General features: G+C 36.8%; 2 protein-coding genes across 2 annotated transcripts; both read right to left on the bottom strand.

Annotated features, from left to right (window-relative positions):
- Positions 1-6,735: 6,735 nt before the first annotated feature.
- On the bottom strand, positions 6,736-12,301 carry LOC111893189 (uncharacterized). Its single transcript, XM_052769810.1, has 8 exons — positions 12,100-12,301; positions 11,651-12,019; positions 11,115-11,198; positions 10,899-11,030; positions 10,290-10,469; positions 9,903-10,188; positions 7,601-7,752; positions 6,736-6,816 (listed from the first exon to the last, which is right to left on the bottom strand). Exons 1-8 carry the CDS (start codon positions 12,226-12,228, stop codon positions 6,736-6,738), a joined length of 1,413 nt encoding a protein of 470 aa, XP_052625770.1. The 5' UTR covers positions 12,229-12,301.
- A 5,495-nt stretch (positions 12,302-17,796) lies between these two features.
- On the bottom strand, positions 17,797-18,366 carry LOC111902405 (uncharacterized protein At1g66480). The gene has a single exon (XM_023898243.1). It carries the CDS (start codon positions 18,364-18,366, stop codon positions 17,797-17,799), a length of 570 nt encoding a protein of 189 aa, XP_023754011.1.
- Positions 18,367-21,460: the final 3,094 nt, after the last annotated feature.

Genomic DNA, 21,460 nt, shown 5'->3' with positions numbered 1-21,460 from the left:
CAAACCAACGACCCGTTCCCTCTTCTGCATCTCCGGCTGCACAGCCTCGGCCTGTGCCCCACGAATGGCATCCAATACCGGAGCTATCATGGTCAATCTCAAACATACATCTCGCAATGGGGTGCTCTCCGCCCTGCGGCTCAACGCATCGGCCACCACGTTGGCCTTGCCCGGGTGGTACAGGATTTCACAATCATAATCCTTGACCACATCTAACCACCTCCTCTGACGCATGTTTAGATTGGGCTGATCCATCAAGTACTTCAGGCTCTTATGGTCCGTGTATATCGTACATCGAACTCCATATAAGTAGTGGCGCCAGATCTTGAGGGCGAACACTACTGCCCCCAACTCTAGATCATGCGTGGGATATCTTGTCTCATGAGGCTTCAGCTGCCTCGATGCATATGCTATCACATGACCCCTCTGCATCAACACCGCACCCAACCCCAAAATCGATGCATCACAATATACTACAAAATCCTCCATCCCTTCCGGGAGAGCTAATACCGGGGCTTCGCACAATCTCTGGCGAAGTGTCTCAAAGGAGGTCTGCTGCTCGGGACCCCATGAGAATGCAACACCCTTCCGGGTCAACCTGGTGAGCGGCACTGCGATCTTGGAGAAATCCTTGATAAATCTCCGATAATACCCTGCTAATCCAAGGAAGCTCCTGATCTCAGAGGGTGACTTTGGCACCTCCCAACCCATCACCGCCTCAACCTTGGCCGGATCGACCAGAATCCCTTCCTGGTTAACGAGATGTCCTAGGAACTGGACCTCCCGTAACCAGAAATCACACTTGGAGAACTTTGCATAAAGCTTCTCCGATCTCAGTACCCCAAGGACCTCCCTCAAATGTTCCTCATGCTGCTCCCTAGATCTCGAATACACCAGAATATCATCGATAAATACAATCACCGACCGATCCAACATCGGCCTACATACCCTGTTCATGAGATCCATGAACATCGCCGGGGCATTGGTGAGCCCAAAAGGCATCACCACAAACTCATCATGCCCATAACGCGTCCTGAAAGCTGTCTTCTGGACGTCCCCGTCTCGCACCCTCACCTGATGATATCCCGACCTCAAATCGATCTTGGAAAACCAAGATGCCCCCTGCAACTGATCAAATAAATCGTCGATCCTCGGCAACGGGTAACGGTTCTTGACCGTCAGCTTGTTCAACTCCCGGTAATCAATACACATCCGGTGTGAACCATCCTTCTTCTTGACAAACAGAATAGGTGCTCCCCACGGCGAGCTGCTCGGCCGAATAAATCCCTTCCCCAGCAACTCCTGAAGCTGCGAGGATAACTCTTGCATCTCTGGAGGTGCAAGACGATAAGGCACCTTAGCTATAGGCGCAGCCCCCGGAACTAAATCAATACCAAACTCTACTTGCCTCACAGGAGGTACTCCCGGTAGCTCCTCGGGAAAGACATCTGGAAACTCACACACCACCGGTACCTCCCCGACTGAACTCGGTCTCTCGGAAGTCGCCCGCGTATCCATCACATACGCCACAAAACCCTTACAGCCCTGCTGTAGACACTGCCTCGCCCTAGCGGCCGAACAAAAGGCTGATCCCGAACGTGTACCCTCACCGTACACCGAAAGAACTCCCCCACTAGGGTCTCGTATAGTCACCAGCTGACGCTCACAGTCGATAATCGCGCCGAATCGACTCAACCAGTCCATGCCCACAACGACACAAACATCACCCATCACAATAGGAATCAGATCAATCGGAAACTCAATCCCGAAGATCTCTAACACACATCCCCGGAAAACCTCTGTGGCACAAATCACTCTATTATCAGCTATGGAGACTCTCAGAGGCTGACTCAGTGCCTCACGACTAACACTGATATGCTGGCTAAAGGCCAAAGATACAAAAGACCGACTCGCACCCGAGTCAAATAACACTAAAGCAGGTACGGAATTCACAAGAAAAGTACCTACACACAACATAATATAAGCATATCATCATATATCGAAATAAATACACGAAAGGAAACATACCAGCCACAACATCGGGCGCGGCGCGGACCTCCTCCGCAGTCAACTGGAAAGCTCTCCCTCGAGCTCTCGGCGTCTCGGCCTTCACAGGCCGACTCTCTGTAACTCTGGTGGCGGCAGGAGCAGACCCCTGAGATGCTCCGCGCAACTGCGGACACTCGGCCTTCCGGTGTCCAGTCTGGTTGCAGTGAAAGCACACTGCAAACCCCTTGGGGCAGTCCTTGGCCATGTGCCCCTCCTTGCCACATTTGTAGCAAGACCCTGCTCGGCAGACTCCGTCATGACCCTTGCCGCACTTTCCGCAAGTGCGGCCCTTCAGGCTCCTTGGTCGGGGATCAGCAGGCTTGGCCCGCTTGGCGGCCGGCTGCGACAATGCCGGTCGCCGATCCCTCCCCTGAGACTCCGCCTCCTCCCTGGCCTGAGTCTCAAGCTCAATCTCCCTCTTCCGGGCATTTGCCTGAAGCTCGGCAAATGTCCGGTACGAGGAGTTCGCAGCGAACTCCCGAATATCCCTCCTCAAGATGCTCAAGTAGCGGCTCATACGTGCCTGCTCAGTGGACACGTGCTCAGGGCAGAACATCGCCCTCTCGTGGAACATCCTCGTGATCGCTGTGACAGACTCAGTACCCTGCTTGAGGGTCAGAAACTCCTGTGCTAAACGCTCCCTCTCCACCTGGGGAACGTACTCATCCCGAAACATAGTGGTGAACCTCTCCCAGGTCACCGCAAAAAGCTCAGCAGGCGAATAATGCGCTGTCACAAACTTCCACCAGTCCTTCGCTCCCAAGCGAAGCTGGTTCAGCGCGAACCGTACCTTCAAATGCTCAGGAGACGAGCAAGTGAAGAAACACCCCTCAATATCAGATATCCACCTCATAGCTGCCACCGGATCCTGAGTACCATCAAACTCCGGTGGTTTCGTGTTGCTGAACTCACGGAACAGCAACGCATCCCCACCCTGCGGCCTCGCAGCAGCAATCGCTGCGGTAGCCGCTGCAGCAGCAGCCTCAGAAAGAGCGGCATAGCGCTCATCAAACGTCTCAATCAAGGTGGTCTTTATAGACCCAAACATCTCTGGTATCTCTGCCCTGATGGCCGCAGCCACCTCCTCCTGAATGATCCGGCGGATCTCCTCCTCATTGGTACCACTGCTCTCGGGCATCAAACGTGTCCTCACCATGATCTACCTTTGAAATACAACATACGATAGATTAGAATCCACACGAGTATGCTCACACTCGACAACTCTTTTCTCCTTGATTCTTGGCATTCCAAAGATTCTGACTTAGGCTGCACACTGCTCCGGTGCTTCCAGTAGTACGGGCCCAATACTACTGTCCGCACCGCACCAGAATACACTCCAAGTCCTTCTCTTTGGATCCCAGGTCTCAAGTACTTTATCATGCATAGACTACTCTCTAATAGATCTCTCATAAGTCCCTTGCTGCTACCTACTCACTCTCAAGCATCTCATAGCAGCTCACCTCTCCCTAGGCTAAGGCATCACACATCAGGCCACTATAGTCCTAATAGCAATACCTAGCCTACTCTAGCATGCGGATATATCACATAATATAAAAAGGTATTTTGGGAAATCACCGTTCGGGCGCTGACTGATCGTACACACATCTCTTGCTCTGCGTTTTTTTCGAAAATCTTTTACTCTTTTTGAAAATACATCTCAAATCCTCAGTTTGAGTTCAAATACGCCCGAAGGTGTACTCGAATCCCTCAAACCAAGGCTCTGATACCAACTTGTAACACCGAAAATTTTTTAAAATTTATTTTTCACAATTTATAAAATCATTTCTCTCTTAATTTCAATAAACATCAAATTTCAAATTCCAATATGTATCATACAAATCCCAAGATCACATAATTATATCAAATTCCTCTACGTGTGTACAGATCAAGTCGGCGCCTTCCCACGGTCATCGCTAGTACCTGAAACAACAACACTAACACTGTAAGCACGAAGCTTAGTGAGTTCCCCAAAATACCACTCATAAACACATAATAGCCACTCGAGGCTAATACCACTCATAAACACATAATAGCCACTCGAGGCTATAACTCTATGGGTCCGTGCACCCAAACTCTGTGAACCCTCAGGTTCTGGCTCTAGGAACCTTCCGGTTCCAACTCTATAAGCATGCACAACATAAATCACATAGACATCATGCAGTACAACACATAGCATACACATTACATACACATACTCTATCACATGACTCTGGTTACCTACTCAAGGTAAAGTATAGTGAGAAGACTCACCTCGCGTGTCTCAGTTTCTCACGATCCCTGGAAATCTCTCGTACTCGATCCTCCGAGCTCTAATCCTCCTATAACATCACAAGGCTCTAATTAACACTTTTTATCTCTAAAGTTGACTACCCCTAAGAAGTCAACACAGGTCAACGGTCAACGGTCAACGGTCAACTTTGACCGGACTCGGCGAGTGCACACGGCAACTCGGCGAGTCTAGACGTTCTCACCACTCTCTAGGATTCCCTTTCTACACGTCGAGTACTCCCCCTTGACTCGACGAGTTCCACCTGGAAGAATCGCGGGGCCACCCCGACTCAACTCGCCGAGTCTCAAGAACGACTCGGCGAGTCCCAGCTCGACTCAGACCTCATGACAATCCTCTCCAACTCGCCCTGACTCACTGGGTCAACTCCTGACTCGTCTGGACCACTCACTGGCCGGTCCAAGGCAATCTTCAAGCTACTCGCCGAGTCTGCTCATCGGACTCGGCGAGTCCATTCCATGCAATCACTCAAACTTGCTTCTAAGGTCAGATCTACTCCAACAATTCATAGATCTGGCCCTCCTAGACTGATTCATCACGTAAAGTCCCAGTCTTGATGCATGAACAACCTTTATATGACTAATTATGAAGAATCTTCAACAAATCTCACTATACAAGGTCATGACCTCCATTGCTCTCTATAAAGCTTGAAGGATGAGGCTCTCTGGACCTCTATGGATCCAGATCCGAAGTCTCATCACTAGCAGGGGACTATTTGGCCATCAAATCAACTCAACAAGGCCACAAGAAACCCTAAAATCGGCTATACTTCACAAAACAGGAGATGAGTCGAAATTATACCTTTGGATTGAAGGGTCAAGCTTCCAATCCACCAAATAGCAGCCCCCCTTGCCTCCTCTTGGCTAGAGCCTCCTTCTTCTTTGCTAAACAACACACAAATGTCAAGAATTGCCTCCTTTCACTCACAAATCGCTAAAGCACTTTTAGGGTTTCTCTCTATGGAATGATGGATGCAAATGACGGCCATAAGGCCATTTAAATAGGTCCCAAACCCGAGAAATTAGGGTTTCATTAAACAGCGTGGACTCGCCGAGTCCGAACGAATCCCGCGTCCAGAATCGCGACCCTACTCGGCGAGTCTGAGCTCCAACTCGCCGAGTCCCTTCTCAAAACTCAAAATATTAAAACAATAAAATACCTGGAGATCCGGGCTGTTACAGAGCATGACGGCAGAGACTTCGAATATGAGGAAGTTTGGAAGGTTGTTAAAGATAAACAGTATTTCATGTAGACCGCTCTAATTTCTGTTAAGAATAACCCATGGACTTGTGTTTTACGTTAATGTTTTGTTCGTATTATGTAGTTGTTTTTCATGTACTTGTTGTAATGTTTGTAATGGTTCATGGAATCCTTGTTAGTAATGTATTCTAATGTATTGTGAAAACTAATGCAATGGGCATTTATTAATTCAAATTAATCATACGAGTTGCTCACATAATAAACTAAAATAGATTTTAAACAAACGAAATACATACGAAATACATACGAAATACATGAAAATAACCTAGTACTCACATAATAAACTAAAATAGATTTTAAACAAACGAAATACATACGAAATACATGAAAATAACCTAGTACTCACATAATAAACTAAAATAGATTTTAAACAAACGGGATATATTTCAAAATATTCCAAGGGGCTTCAAACTGGATTTCTAACCCGTTACTTAATGACTTGTATTCCTCCTTAGTAGCTTCAAAGATGACCTCCTCAGTAGCATTTAAACGGGTGTCGTCAATTTTGGTATAAAGATCGTTGAATAATAGAACTTCGGTTTTCATTTCATACCATCTTGCTAAGATGTCTAGTTCGTCACGATCGTTTCTTGTAGCCATTCGGTTTTCAGCATTGAAAATATTGGTTAAACGGCTCCAAAACATTGGATCGTTCAACTTGCTTGTCTCGTACACATGAATATAAGCATGTGTAAGAACCAAGAACTCTTCATTGCTCCAAGATATAGAACTCATTTTGATTGAAACAAAGAGAGTAGAATGTAAAAAACAATATTTGAACAGCTGTATTGGTTTATTTAATAAAGTATTTATGTAACTTAAGGTCAATTTATAGTAGTTTCTACACAAAATCGCAGTCCAATCTTCTAATATGTCTGCAATTTATAGTCAAAATTAACTGACGAATGCAGTGTACTATACTTATAACACAACAGATCACTGTTCGAGTTGACAAGTCATCCCCGGTCGAATGACAACACAATACATTGCTGCTTGAATTGACAAGCCATTGCACCAGGAAAGTAAGGAGTCGTTATAAATAGATTTTAATATCCGTTGTAATTGTATCGTATTACTTCCCTCCTTGCAATTATGGACTCACCACATATATGGAGGAACGAAGAGGAGGTCGCTTTGGTTCAAGCTTGGATTATAACTGTAGAGGAGGATTTTCCACCGGGTCCCCCACAAGTTCGTGCTGGATCATTTTGGTCTTGTGTCTGTCATTTGTTTCACCATTTAATGAGGCATACTCAATATCGAAGAAGAAGAGATGTCAAAGCGAAGTTTCTGGATTTGAAAATAAAGGTGAAACAATTTCAACGTATTTATAACGAGTTGGATAACGAACATGCAAATACGGATGAAGACATTCTACGGTAGGTGGCTTTGGAACTATACCGTTTTAAATATGATGGTAGCGAGTTTACCCACTTAGATGCATGGAATCTTTTAAAGAATGTCCCGTATTTTTAATATGCATGTTGGTTAAGTTAATTGTTTTTCGTTATTTAAGTTGCTTGTTTTTGTATGTGTGTAGTCGTTACTATTTAATAAACGTCCATTTATTTTAATGTATGTTGTTTCCTCAATAGCCAATACATAATACGCCATAAAATATAAATGGGGTACATAAATAACTAATACATAATACGACATAAAATATAAACATGGTACATGGATAACTAATACGTAACACGACACTAAAATAAAAACGGGGTACATAAAAAACTAATACATAATACTACATAAAACATAAAGGTGCTACATGAATAACTACTGCATTGAGGGAGGTAACAGGACCACCGTTTCATTTGGTATTTCCCAATGCACATGTGATGGTATAGTATTCACCAACTCAGATCCATATGCAAGTCGATACACATAATTAGTGAACTTGTAATCAACCATTCTGTGAATGGATTCAGATGTACGAGTTCTTAGACATGCTATAGCGTGACCACATGGTATACCGCTTTTTTGCCATTTACCACAACTACATACCCTTCGTTCAAGTTGTACGTTGCCGGTGGCAAAATTGTCATCGACTTCAAATGTATCCCCATACAAACGTCTTGCATTACAATTATAAGACTTGTTGAGACATTTTTGAACCTTACTCTCAATGTAAAGGGTCAACCCACCAGACAACCTCCCTGTAAAATTTGATATTTTAATAAAAATAGTAGCACGATAGAAAAAACTAAATATAACAATCTCCCTTACCCGCCACTTCGGCCCGTTCAACATACTTTGATTGTATCGACGTGGTGATTAACTCAATTATCGTTGTTATAGGAAACTCACGTGTGGATATAATTTGCAAAATTTCAGGGACGTCAATCGATTTAACATTGTAACGTATTTTTGGGAAAAATGCTCGTGTCCATTTTGAAATTGGTATATCATCAAGCCAGTAAATTGGACTCCTAAGCAAGGTGCAGAAAGGTGGTTTCCTACATGTACTTTGCAACCTTTCCAAACACAAGTAAAAATCATCAACGCTATATGCATTGCGTGACTTCCAAAACAACGATTCGACTTCCGTATTGTTATGTCCGACAGACTCACGTATCTTTCGAGCTATATCTTTAGGACAATATCCATGATAGGAATCCGGGTAGGCACTCTGAACACCAAAGTCTATTTTATCACACAGGTTGCTTATGAAACCAACCTCTATGTCCTCACCTAAACAATCTTTTAACCTCATCATGAACCATCTCCATGATTCTTCACACTCTAAGGTTCCCAAACCAATTTCTAAGAGTAGTGGTTCATGATTTCCATCTAAAGCCACTATGAAGTACATTGTTGTCAGATAGCTCCCAAGAAGGGGTAAATAACCCACATATATCAGCGGTATCATGCACCTAAGGAAGGTACGAATCTACATAAAAACGAACACATATTAGTGATAAGTAAAAACTAATCGAGATACATTACCATGAAATATTATATAACTCAATAAAAGAAGCATGTTATACCACGCAACCTAAAGCCACAAAACAGAATTGAAAGTGGTTGGTATCGGTTTTCTTAATGGCTGTGAAGGTATTAGGATTTGTTCTTTGAAGGTTATGCAAGAAAATTGGTAGTTGAGAAAAGCTTCTTTCGCTGTAAGTACTCATTTTCAATACCGATGATAGTGCTCTACAATCATCACACAAATGCAATATCAAACAAATGCAATTATAAATAGAAAATATTGTATCTCTACTGTTCAAAATTCATAGTTTAACCTTTTAAATTCATAGTCAAACCAGTTCATTTCATAGTCAAATTTCACTGTCCGACATGACAATACTACAGAATGTACTTGTCTGGATTTCGTAGTTCAACCTTTTGAATTCATAGTCAAACCAGTTCATTTCATAGTCAAATTTCACTGACCGACATGACAATACTACAGAATGTACTTGTCTGGATTTCGTAGTTCAACTTTTTGAATTCATAGTCAAACCAGTTCATTTCATAGTCAAAAAGAATTGTCTGTAATATGATTTCTTCTATAAATGGGTGTCACTCAGTATGAAAAATTTAACTGAGAAAGTAACTCCGATTTAAAAGAAAAAGAAGGCTATTGGCATACTGCAATTGCGGAGGAGAACGTATCGTTAGGATTTCAGGTACAGCTAAAAACCCAGGAAGATTGTTTTACGCTTGCCCATATTTGGTATCATGTTATTAACGTCATTCAAATTTAAACCCTCGTGTTTACATGACAAAAATTTATTTTCTTACTGTCAATGTTAAATTTAATAGGGACCAAAATACGGGTTTATCAGTTGGGTTGATGAAGAGAAGGACCAATCATCTATGGTAATAGCTAAAGTAGCTAACTCTAATAAGCTATTTCAATCAGAAAATAAGAAGTTAAAGATAGCGTTGGTTTGTAGTTGGGTGTTGTTCTTGGCAGTTCTTGTTTACAAGTTGTAAGCTTTTTAATATTGTTTTTATGGTTTTGAAGTTATTAGGTCAATAAATTGTTGTATTTGTAACGTTAAAACAAATGTTGTAGTCGTTCTTATGTTGTATGTATTGATAAGTTATTAGTAGGTCATTAATTTGTTGTAATTGTCGTAACGTTAAATTTTTTGCCATCCGTTGAGTAAACTGTAAAAATAAACTAATAATCAAATCCAACATTAATTTAGATATACAATTATATAATTTAACTACATAGGACCAAGACTAGACCCCCAAAAATTTTTTGCCATCCGTTGACGGAACTCTAAAGTTGCGCTCTTTGGGTCAATAAGAACACGTATTGGTTGACCTGAAACGAATTGCTCCAAAAACATACAAACAAAAACACCGCAATCTCCCAAATGACTACTTTGTTGGGGAACATTTTCTTCATAAATGAATTGCATATTCAATGGAATCCTTGGGATTTTCCTCCGGGCCCAATACTTAATCTTGTCCAAATAATTTGCCACCCGACGTTCAAATTTGGAAAAGATTCCTTTAGATTTGAATTTTTCATAAGCCCCTCTACCAAGACTGTCATAAATATGCACTTCCATTGACGCTAATCGTAGTTCCCCAAATAGCCAATGATTAGGGGATGAATGAATCGGCAATAAGACCTGTATAAGGATCAGAAAATAAAATTATGTTTCTTTACATCACAATACAAAAACATAACAAAAATAACGATATTATTTTCAATATAAACAATTAAGTTTACCGTATCAACATCCCACCAAGCAACCATGAAGTTGGGGTACGTAGCAATACCAGCCATAAACGCCCTCCAGTCCTGCCCTTCTTCCAAAGCATGAGAAACAAAAAAATTTGGAGGCATTATTGTTTGTCGGTCGCCCTCAAACCGTCTCTCCATCAATAGTCGGTACCAAATGGTTATATGCTGCACACATGATACTTTTGTTATTGACTAAAAAACAATTAACTTTTAAAATAATAAATTAACAATTAATTTACTGATGACTCCAACCATCCGTCGTGTGTATGCCCAAACAATGAGCTCCAAAAATCTCTATCTAACACAAAATTAAACAAACGATGCTGGACATCATATAAATGAAATAAATAATTTTGGATGACAACCTCACCGCCTGCTACGTAAGGTTGCATGCGCAACATGGAGAAGTCATGAGCAACACCAAAAACTGGAGGAGGAACGGGGCTTGTTGATTTGATATCAACCTTCTTTTTTGTTCTTCTTTTTTGCTTCGGTGTCGTGTGCAACTAAAAACAATATTCGAATGTTTAAATCTTTATCTTTTAGATAATTCACATAAACATAAAATCATGAGTTTATAAATAAAACGAATACCTCGGTGTAAAGAGGGCACAAATATTGTGATGGTTTTCGAGTCCTCGGTTTATCGGATGTAACTTCTTTGCCATCATACTCATCAAAATAATCTACAATTCCCGTAATTATTATTTCGTCTTCGTCCGGCACCTAATTTAATAAGCAATAATCTCTAATTAAAAAAATGTTTCAATATACTAAAAACAAAATATAAATTAATGTAAGTATAAGAACCTCTTTAGCTTCACTATAATCATTTACGTCAAACACATCATCATCAAATTTGTTCCCCGCATTGTTATTCCTCTCCTCCGACTCCTACATTAAAAATAAAACTTTATACTTAGTAACGAAATACACATAATTTAATAAGCAATAATATCTAATTAAATAAATGATTCAATCTACTAAAAACAAAATATAAATTAATGTAAGTATAAGAACCGCTTTAACTTCACTATAATCATTTACATCAAACACATCATCATCAAATTTGTTCCCCGCATAGTCATTCCTCTCCTCCAACACCTACATTAAAAATAAAACTTTTTACTTAATAACGAAAGACACATTAAAAAGTAATTATTAAAATCGTAAAGGTAATATCTATAACAACCTTGTCGTCTTGAATATCACCAAAAACATTTTCAGTTGTATTGTTTTTATTCATCACTTCATCTTGTACAACCTATATTTTCAAATATAAAATATGAACACAGGTATTCATATATGTTAATAAAATTTAAAAAATAATATAGCGTGTAACTAACCTGTTCATCATATTTTCTTTGTGACACTATCGGATTATCAAAAGTAATGTCGTTCCAAAATTGTTCAATATTCATTTCTTCAACAAAAAACTCTGTAGGTTGTCGGTTCATAAACACATGCTGCTCCAGTGCATGTAGCCGTTTCAACACCTCATCTAGGTTGTGTTTCCCACTGCCCCTACCTCTACCATGAGAGCGACCACTGGACGACATACTAGATGAAGATTCGTCTTGTCTCCTAAAATGGTCCCGTACTGGGGATGGATCTGCTTTCCCTTCACCATATACATACTCTTGAAATGACATATAATAACAAGATGTCATCTCACCATCACCCGGTAACATGTTTTGTCTTGGTGGTTGCCCCTCCTAAAAAATTAAACATATTAAAAATGCATATAAAAGTATAATAATCAAGTTTATTAATAATAAACGAAAAATTTATAAACCTGTATCTTTGACCAAATCTTGTTCACGTCAACCCATTTCAATTTTTTTGTTCCACTCCATCGTTTCATCCGAGGCATGTCTTTATTTTTTCTCAATACAAATCCACATGCACGAACAGCCGGAATCATCTCATATATCCATATCTACAATTTTTTACAATTACAGTAATAAAAGTTAAAATTAAAATAAAAAACATAATAATAAAACAATTCAAATATAAGAAAATTTTTATACCCTTATTGGAGCCGTAAATCCTGAGACGGAGTACTTTAAAGTTTGACGACGCTCAGAAAGTGATAAATAATTATCTATTTTGTTCCATGTATCCTCAATGTCAACATAAGTAAAATCCCAAAGATAGCTACCCCAAACGAAACTAACAAAACAAAAAAACAAAATTGGTTTTTATATAAATTATAACTTTAATAAAATAAAACTTTTAACGTAAACAAAATATACCTGTTCCAGAGATCCAAATTCTCAGCAAAAAAAACCAATCTTGTGGCACCCGATCATTAACTTCTTTTCCCAAAAAACTTTCACACAAAATGTATATCAAACATACTCTAACAGTCTAACTGCATCAACGTCGTCAAGTTCTAGGAATGTTCGATTTAAAATTAAACGTTTCAGGTCGCCGATTTTCACCGAACTATTGGTATGGTCCGGAAATAGCTGCTCACGCAATAAACATCTTTTTTTACTGCTTAATAATTTTTCCGACCCTTTTCTCCCAATGTTTTTTGGATACTCCCCAAAATTGAAGCCGATTATCAAACAAAACTCTTCCGGCCCATAAACCATTTTCGTATTGCCTACTCGAAAATATAATCGTTTTATTCCATTTGGAGATAAAATAGGGTCCGGCCGGATCTGATGAAGGAACATTTTATGGAGCAACAATGCGTCCCCTTGTAAACGAGGGACATTAATAAAATAACCAAATACTGTATCTCTGAAAATGGCACGTCTGGCATCATCTAAAACTTCAAATACTTCCCATATGTTACGCCCGAGCCTTTTAAGTTCACAAATGCTTTCATATTGATAAAACTAAAATCATGTTGCAAAAAAAACACAAAAACAAATTAGAGAACTAAAAAATATTTTGTTTTTAAAATATATGATTACGAACTGCAATAAGTACATAAACAATTAGTAATGCAAATACAAATTCTTAATTAATAATTTATATATTTCCCATAAAAAACAATAACATACACATATATAAACAATTTTCCAAGTTATACAACAAATATATTTACGATAAAAAACAATATCATACATAATTATATAAACATTTTATTAAACAAATTTTCAACTTAAACGACAAATATATAAACAATTTTTATCTTTCTAATTATATAAACTAACATTTTATAACCATATAAACAAACAATTTTTCAAATAAAACGACAACCAAATTAACAATTTTGCAAGTTATACGACAACTTTATACAAATTTTCAACTTATACGACAAACACAAACAATTTCTAACAATATATATACGACAAATTTTCAACTTATACAAATGTTATACTTATACGACAAATATATATACAAACGACTATTTTGCACATACTATAATTTAACTATTTTTCACTTTATATAAACAATTATACGATAAGAATATACAAATTTTCAGGTTATACAACAACTAAACAAACAACAAAAATAACAAATTGTAAACATTATCTACGCAGTCTCTACTTGTACATTCAAACAACCACTAACAAAATAGCATTTAAACTTCAAGTATACTAAAGAAATATTAAAACTATCAAACACAACAAAATTTCCCTTTTTTAACAATAAATAATACAATAAATGATAAAATAAAAAAAAAGTTTAAACATTAAAAGAGTTAAAATCTAACCATATTTGCGGGATTGTTGACATAATCCTCCATTTTCTTCAAAAACTAGCCAAAATTCCGAGAGAAGCCCAAAGATAGAGAGAGTTTTTGTGTAGAGAAGGGTGAAAATGGAGAAAAAAAAACGTTATATAGTGAAAAGAAAAGGTATTTCGCAGATGGCAGCTTCATTTCGCAGATGGAACATTCCATCTGCGAATGTACAAGCAGCTAAAGCACAGCTGTGCTTTAGCTGCTTGTACATTCGCAGATGGGGCATTTCCATCTGCGAAATTGTGGGCTAATTTTGTAATTTTGATTTTTTTGGCTATTTTTGTAATGTAATTAGTGTAAATGGCTATTTTTGTCATTTTCTCTTTTTTTTATCTATATAATAAAACTAGTTTATAACCCGTGGGAACCACGGTTATACAATTAATTAAACTTTTAAAATAAAAATGAAAAATTATTAAATAAATATGTGAAATTATATAACTTTACAATTTGTATTAATTTTATTTTAATATTATTAATTTAATGTAATTAGAATGGGAAATTTAAAATTTGAAATTTGAAATGGAAAATCAATAGGTTATCAATGGCATGCATTAATTAGGAGATACATATAATATTGTGACACATGGCAAAAGGAGAATCAAATATGCATTAATTAAGAGCCCTAATAAGATGACACATGTCAAAAGGAGAATAAAACTATTCATTTACTAGTTTATAACATGTGGGAACCACGGTTATAAAATTAATCAAACTTTTATAGTAAAAACTCAAAATGTTAATCAGTTATTTTAAATAAATTATTAATTTAAAAATATTTTTATTAGTTATATGAAATTATAATCGTTGATTCAAATAAATATGTAAAATTGATTTTTAATATATATTAGATATTTTTTATTTGTGAATTAATGAAAACAATAATATAAATTTTAAAATTTAAAATAGATAATAAATACATTGACAAATAACATCACATTAATTAGGAGGTCTAATAAATTTAAAATGGAGAACCAATAGATTGACAAGTGGCAACACATTAATTAAGAGGTCTAATATGGTGATACATGGCAAAAACACTACTCTTTTATTAGTATAGGAATTAGATAGAAAGATTGTTAAATATATACCAACGGTACACCAATTATAACCTAGTTGATAAATAAATAACCATAACAACCAAAAACATTATATAACGGATTGAGACAATACATAAACAATTCATACACTCATAAAATGCTTTTATGGTGTGTTTAACGATAAAAAAAGAAGTAAGACCCGAAACATAAAAAGTAACTATTAAAGTATTTATAAGGGTTAGAATTTTTTTTCTTTTCATTGGTCCCCTTCATCAATTGATGAACACCATGACAAATATTTTTTTTAGGTAATTAGAGATCCAAATGAGGTTTTATTTCGTATCAAATTTGTCCATAAAAATTTTTATTTTAGAATACTCAATCAAGTATTTTGTATCAAATTTTGATTTACTTTTATCATAAAAACTGACGATACATTTCATAATAATATATTTTTATATTTTAAGCAGCTTTTATATTTTATTGAATAAAAGTATAATTAAAAAAATTATTTAATTATTATTATATATTAAAAATCAAAGAAATTGTAAGAATTATTTTAGCAAAAATAATCTTAAAATAAATAAGATTTGAGATAAAAAAAATTATTACGTATTGAAAAAGAATTATATCTTAGTTTATTGACAAAAAAAGTCACTATTGATATATTTTTTTTTTACAATTTAACCATCAATATTGTATACGGTAAGATGAAATTTGAGTCAAATTACCAGTAATAGTCACTTCTAATAGTTAAATTGTAAAAATAAATAAATAAATAAATTTGAGATGACTTTTTTGTCAATAACTTTACTTCTATGCATAACTTTACATGCATAACTTTACATGCAATAACTAAATGTTCAAAATAACTCATTGAAGTTTAGTTTCTTCAGAGTTTGAGTTGTTTCCAATTTCTCAATCTCTTTCCATTGAAATTACGATCCATGCCAAAATCAAATTTCCTTCTCTCTGTTTTTCATAATAATGCTTCTGCTTCATCTTTCTTTCTCTAACATGTCGTGTGTGGTTCTCTCTCTAAACTCAGTTGTTTAGAAACGAATAATGCAAAAATAACAAAATCCAGGCTTCCTTACCCCTTAAATACATGAACCCATGGGCCTTACGTTACAGTCCGCTTAACCCAAAATTCTAAACAGTCATATGGTTTCTCATTTGGGCTTTTAGCCCAAATCTGTCTTAATTGGGTCATATTACAAGTGCACATTAATAGCACAGTTACGCTAACCATACCGGCACTAAACCGCTCCAATGGTGTGGTCTAGTCACAACTCTCAACTTTATTTTTTAAGGCCAAATTTGGGTCTGAACGCCACCATCGTTCACATCCAACTAGAGTAGACCTGCACAAAATGACCGATCTCGGACCAAACCTGAAAAAGAACGAAACCGGACCGGTCTAAAACGAAACTGAACTGAAAAAAGATCAGTCTCAAAAAAGACTGTACCGAAAAAAGACCGGTTCAAGACAGTTGAAGATCAGTCTAAAAAAAATTGAACCGTTCTGAGGTCGGTCCCAAAAAAGACCAGATCATCCCGAGACCGTCACAAGACCGGTCCGAGACCGACCCTATACTTGTCTAGGGCCGATCTCAAAAAAGACCGGAAGCCAAAGTTTATAAATATATTATTTTTGTGTTAATTACACAATTTTTAATAACACTATTTAACTTTATTTCTTTCTTTTTTTCTTTTATTAAACTTTAGTGTATCTTTTTTAATAAAGTATAAGGTTTTAATTTTGTGTTAGTCACACATTTGTTAACGGAAAAACTCACAACAAAAACTAAAAAAACAAACAAATACCAAAATTGGGCTTAAAAAACCCGAAAGACGGAACAGATCTGAAAAAAAGGATCGGACCGTGTTGAGACCGATCCGAGACTGGTGTGTGACAGCAAATATAGAGGTCTAATCTAAAGGTTTACTTTTAATTAGTTATGCACATTTCAAATTGGTTTTTTGAGAACAATGGAAAAATATCAAATCAGTTTTTTGAAGGATTAAGTTAAAACTGAATTGTTGGTTAAAAATAGGTTTGATATATAACTGAAAAAAAAAAAAGTTATTTCCTAGTTTTTTTAACAAACGGTTTTTTAACCAAAAAACTGTTACTTAATACACTTTGACTTCCAAAAAAAAAAACTAAAACTAAAACTAAAAAGACCGAACTGATTATAACCGAAATCATCCAAAGAAAGCCGGTTCAAAACAAATATATATGTACCTCTACTTTTAACCAAAAAAAAATACAAACAAATTTAAAAATAAAACGATATTCGGTCCTAAAAATTTCATAATCTAAAATTTTAGTCTAAATATGAATGCAAAAGATTCAACTTATTTAAACGTTCTCCTTTGAGATTAGATAGAGGAAATTAAGCCATTAAACCTAAAATGCTACCATTGTTTAATTCTAAGAGGATGTTTGGCTTAGCTTTTTAGAAGCCAAAAGATCTTTTTGGAAAAGATACAAAGCAAAAGATGTTTGGCAAGTGCACTTTAAAAGTTATTTTTGGATTTGAATACAAGTAAAAAATGAACTTTTTGAAAAAGTCAGGTTTTCCTGACTTTTCATGACTTTTCCAAAAAGAACTTTTGCCGCTAAAAAGCTAAGCCAAACACCCTCTAACTAAATACAAACCAAAATAAATAAAATATTTTTTAAATCATACCAACAAAATCACATAACATTTCTAAATTTTTATTTACATTTCCAAACATACCCCTATCCAACCATGATCTTCTCCCTAATCATCCGCCGGCCGTCATCACCGCTCTTTTTCTGTACATAAAGATCAACAATCCTCTCCGCCACCTCCACTTCATCTCTACTTTCTCCGATCAACCTATCCACCTCCGCCTTCGGCAACCTCACCTTCACCCGCACAGAACCACACGCTTCCAACCCACCACCACTTTCCGCCCTAACCATCGAAACCTCCGACACAGACCTCCGTGACACCTTCATAAGCTCCAACCTCTCCTTCGCCGTCACGTTTAACCCAGACCGCACCCTTCTAATCGCCACCGTCTTCTCCGCCGTCTCCGGCAGTTTAGGTAACTCAACCAGGAAATAAATCTTCCCAGGTTCAAGATTTTCTTCTAGATCAAGAGGAGTAGCTCTGATCCCATATCTCTTAACAGCCTTCGATTCCAATAGAACATGACCGGAGTAATCCTTAATCACTTCAAAAACTTTAATGGGTGTTTGTAATTTGAAGATTTCGCCGTCGATCTTCATCACTTTGGCCTTCTTCTTCTTCCCTCCTCCGACACCTGGTAAACTGTTCCCCATAGCTGTTGCATATGATAGAGATGTAAGGGATTAGTTGGTTGGGTATTTTATGATCAATTATGGGGAAAATCCAAATTGGATTCTGAATTGAATAATTATATTGCTAATCAAAGTGGACTATGATGAATTGATGATGGAAATGTGAACACGATGGATTCTGTTTGGATGAGATTTGAGTTGAGAAGAAAGTGGGGAAAAGGCCAATTGCTTTCTGTCGACTCCTTTATTCGGTTCACGTTAGAAGTGGAACCGGTTTGGGTTTAAGAAAATTAGTAAATAATATATTTAGTCTAGATAAATTAATTTAGAAATAATCATATATCTTATTTCAAATGTGTGCTATAAGTTGTGAATATTTGGAAAATTACATTTGATTTTTGTAGGTATTATCCCAATAATCATTTGTCCTAGTCAAGTGGTTGATTTAACAAATTTGTCTCATAATAAATGGAATCAAACGACTACATAGTACATATAGTAAGTATTTTGAAAATTTAATTGTTATTTAATGCATTATGACCTAATAGAATCATTGTCTTCATGGAAGCTGAGTATTTTGAGAATTTTTTTTGTACAAGCCATTAAAATTAATGAAGACCCGGTCAAAATGACACGTAGAATGGTAGGACTTTTTCCTTGATGTTTTGTTGTATGGATTTCTTTTTTAATTCGCATACTTTTTTTAGAGTAAATTATACGAATGGTCCCTATGGTTTGGGATAATTGGCATGTTTGGTTCCTAATTTCTTTTTTAACTCGGTTCATTACTAACATTCAGTTTTGTTGTGTTGTTGGTCCCTGTTATTCGTGAAATGACTATATTACCCTAATTGATTCTTTTTCTAATTTATTTATTATTAAATGTATTTCTATATATTTTTGTTAGTATTTGTTATTATTAATTTATCAATTTATTTATTGTTAAATGTATTACTTGTTAACCTTCACCAATCTGTTTCCTTTCTAGCCAAAGGTAACTACCACCCATACGCCACCAAAAATCACCACCACCTCTGCATTCCCACCATCTTTCCCACCAGATGAACCTCAATGCCATAAATCCATTCAAACAAGAAATCAAATCGAAAATCTAAACAAGAAACCAAAACCGGGAATTCAAATGAGAAGTTTAAACCTAGAATCAGTGCATTCAAACTAGAAACTCACCTTTCAAACTATGGATGTCAACGGGACCAAACGAGAGCGGAAATAGCTGCCCCCGCTCCCGCCCCCGAAATCAATTATTGCCCCCGCTCCCGGTCCCGCCCCCGGCTCGCCCGTTTACATACCCCCCGGTCCCGCTCCCGGTTACCTCCATCGCCCTCGGTCCCGCCCCCGTTCCCCCGGTTCCCCATGTTTATTGGCTTAAAATTCGTTTTTTTTTTTGCTAAACAACTACTTTGGTTTAGGCTAAAAACCTATTTTTAATAACTTTAAAAGTTTAAAACATAATCTTTTAGAAATTAAAAAATTAAAAATCCAACATTACAAAACGACAATTCCAACAATCATAAAAAATATAAAATATGGCAAATCCAATATTACAAATATAAAATACTTACATATCAAAAAATATATGATCAATTCACTGCCTCTTCAATATCCATTAATTGGAAACGGAAAAGAAAATCTATTTTGTATATGTATATTATATTAAATATATATTTTTTATATAAATGTACAACCGGGGCCCCCGCGGGAGTACGGGACGGAAATACCAACTCCCGACCCCGGTCCCGAAAATAAGCGGGGTTTAATTCTGCCCCTACTTCCGCTCCCGCTCCCGGTTTTTTTTAAAATTTAGTCCCGTACGGGAGCGGGGTCCCACAGGGGTTTTTGACATCCCTATTTCAAACCAAATATAAAAATTAGAAAAATAAAAAATCAGAAAATCGACCAATTACATTTGCAACAAAATCTACCTAAAAATACATTTTGATGAGTAGATGCGACGACGACGACTGTGGGTGGTTGTCGCTGTTTCATCGATTTAGAGTTGAGATCATAACTAGGTGAGAGAAGATGGTAAGCACCGTTGTTTTAGTGATTAGTGATCAATGATTTACATCTTAAGCTATATTTAGGGTTTTCGTTGAAAGGTTCCGACGAAGTTGAAGGGCGGAAATGAAGGTTCTTTTAGCAATTTTTTTGCTGATAAATAATTTCAGTGGCTTCATGGTTTTTTTGATTTAGGGTTCCAAACTTCGAGTTTTAGAAAGAGAGAGAGAGAGAGAGAGAGAGAGAGAGAGAGAGAGAGAGAGAATTTGATATATCAGCTGGTGGGTGTTTTTGGTGGTCAGGCAGTGGTGCAAATCGATGGAGGAAAAGGTCGATGGTGTCGATCAGCGACGTACGGACGACATTTGACAGTTTTTGGTGGTTCAACGTCATTTGTGTTCTTCCTTTTGGTTGGAGAAGAGAAGATTCAGAGAAGATATATGGTGATAGGAGACGTATCAGACTTTTAGGAGTGAGTTGGTTGGGGTGAATCTAGGGTTGGGGGTTGGGTATTTCATTCATTTTATTTTAACCTTTAATATAAAAAGAAAAACAAATCATTAATAAATTAATAAATAAATTAGAAAGGGCAAAAGAGTCATTTCATGTCCGATAAGGACCAAATATATAACAAAAACAAACAGTAGAGACCTTCCAAGTATTAAAAAGAAGTTAGGGACCAAACAGGTAAATTTCCCTAAACCACAGGGACCATTCGTGTAATTTACTCTAATTTTATTATTATTGCGTTTTCAGATTATATTGTTTAAGATGTTTTCATGATTTACAACTACTCTTACAAGATGTATAAGTTGTTGCATGGATGTTCCTTTGTTAAAAAGCCTAAGTCAAAATGAAATGATACGAAATGAAAAGTTCTTGCATAGTGAATGTTTTGGATAAGATTGTAAAAGTTTTGTTTACAAATTATGAAAGACTTAATTGCAAAATTATCTCTATGGTATGTATTTTTTCGGGGTTTTAGTCCAAACCCTGACTTTTTTGGATTTGTGGTCATTTTGAATTAGTTTCGTTGCGTTTTTTTATCCCTCTGAATAGTGAAATGACGGTAATAACCTTGGGTTATTTATTTTAT

This window comes from Lactuca sativa, chromosome 3 (genome assembly GCF_002870075.4).
Source record: "Lactuca sativa cultivar Salinas chromosome 3, Lsat_Salinas_v11, whole genome shotgun sequence".
Classification (NCBI taxonomy): domain Eukaryota; kingdom Viridiplantae; phylum Streptophyta; class Magnoliopsida; order Asterales; family Asteraceae; genus Lactuca; species Lactuca sativa.
Note: the sequence above shows the minus strand (reverse complement) of the source record. Positions and strands in the feature narration are given on the sequence as shown.

Excerpts from the sequence above, each read along its gene's own strand:
- LOC111902405 (XM_023898243.1), bottom strand. The coding sequence starts at position 18,366 with ATGGGGAACAGTTTACCAGGTGTCGGAGGAGGGAAGAAGAAGAAGGCC.
- LOC111893189 (XM_052769810.1), bottom strand. The coding sequence starts at position 12,228 with ATGATTCCGGCTGTTCGTGCATGTGGATTTGTATTGAGAAAAAATAAA. Across the intron at positions 12,020-12,099 it reads AGATTTGGTCAAAGATACAG|GAGGGGCAACCACCAAGACA; the intron begins GTTTATAAATTT and ends TTAATTTTTTAG. Across the intron at positions 11,199-11,650 it reads AAAGAAAATATGATGAACAG|GAGTCGGAGGAGAGGAATAA; the intron begins GTTAGTTACACG and ends TTTTTAATGTAG.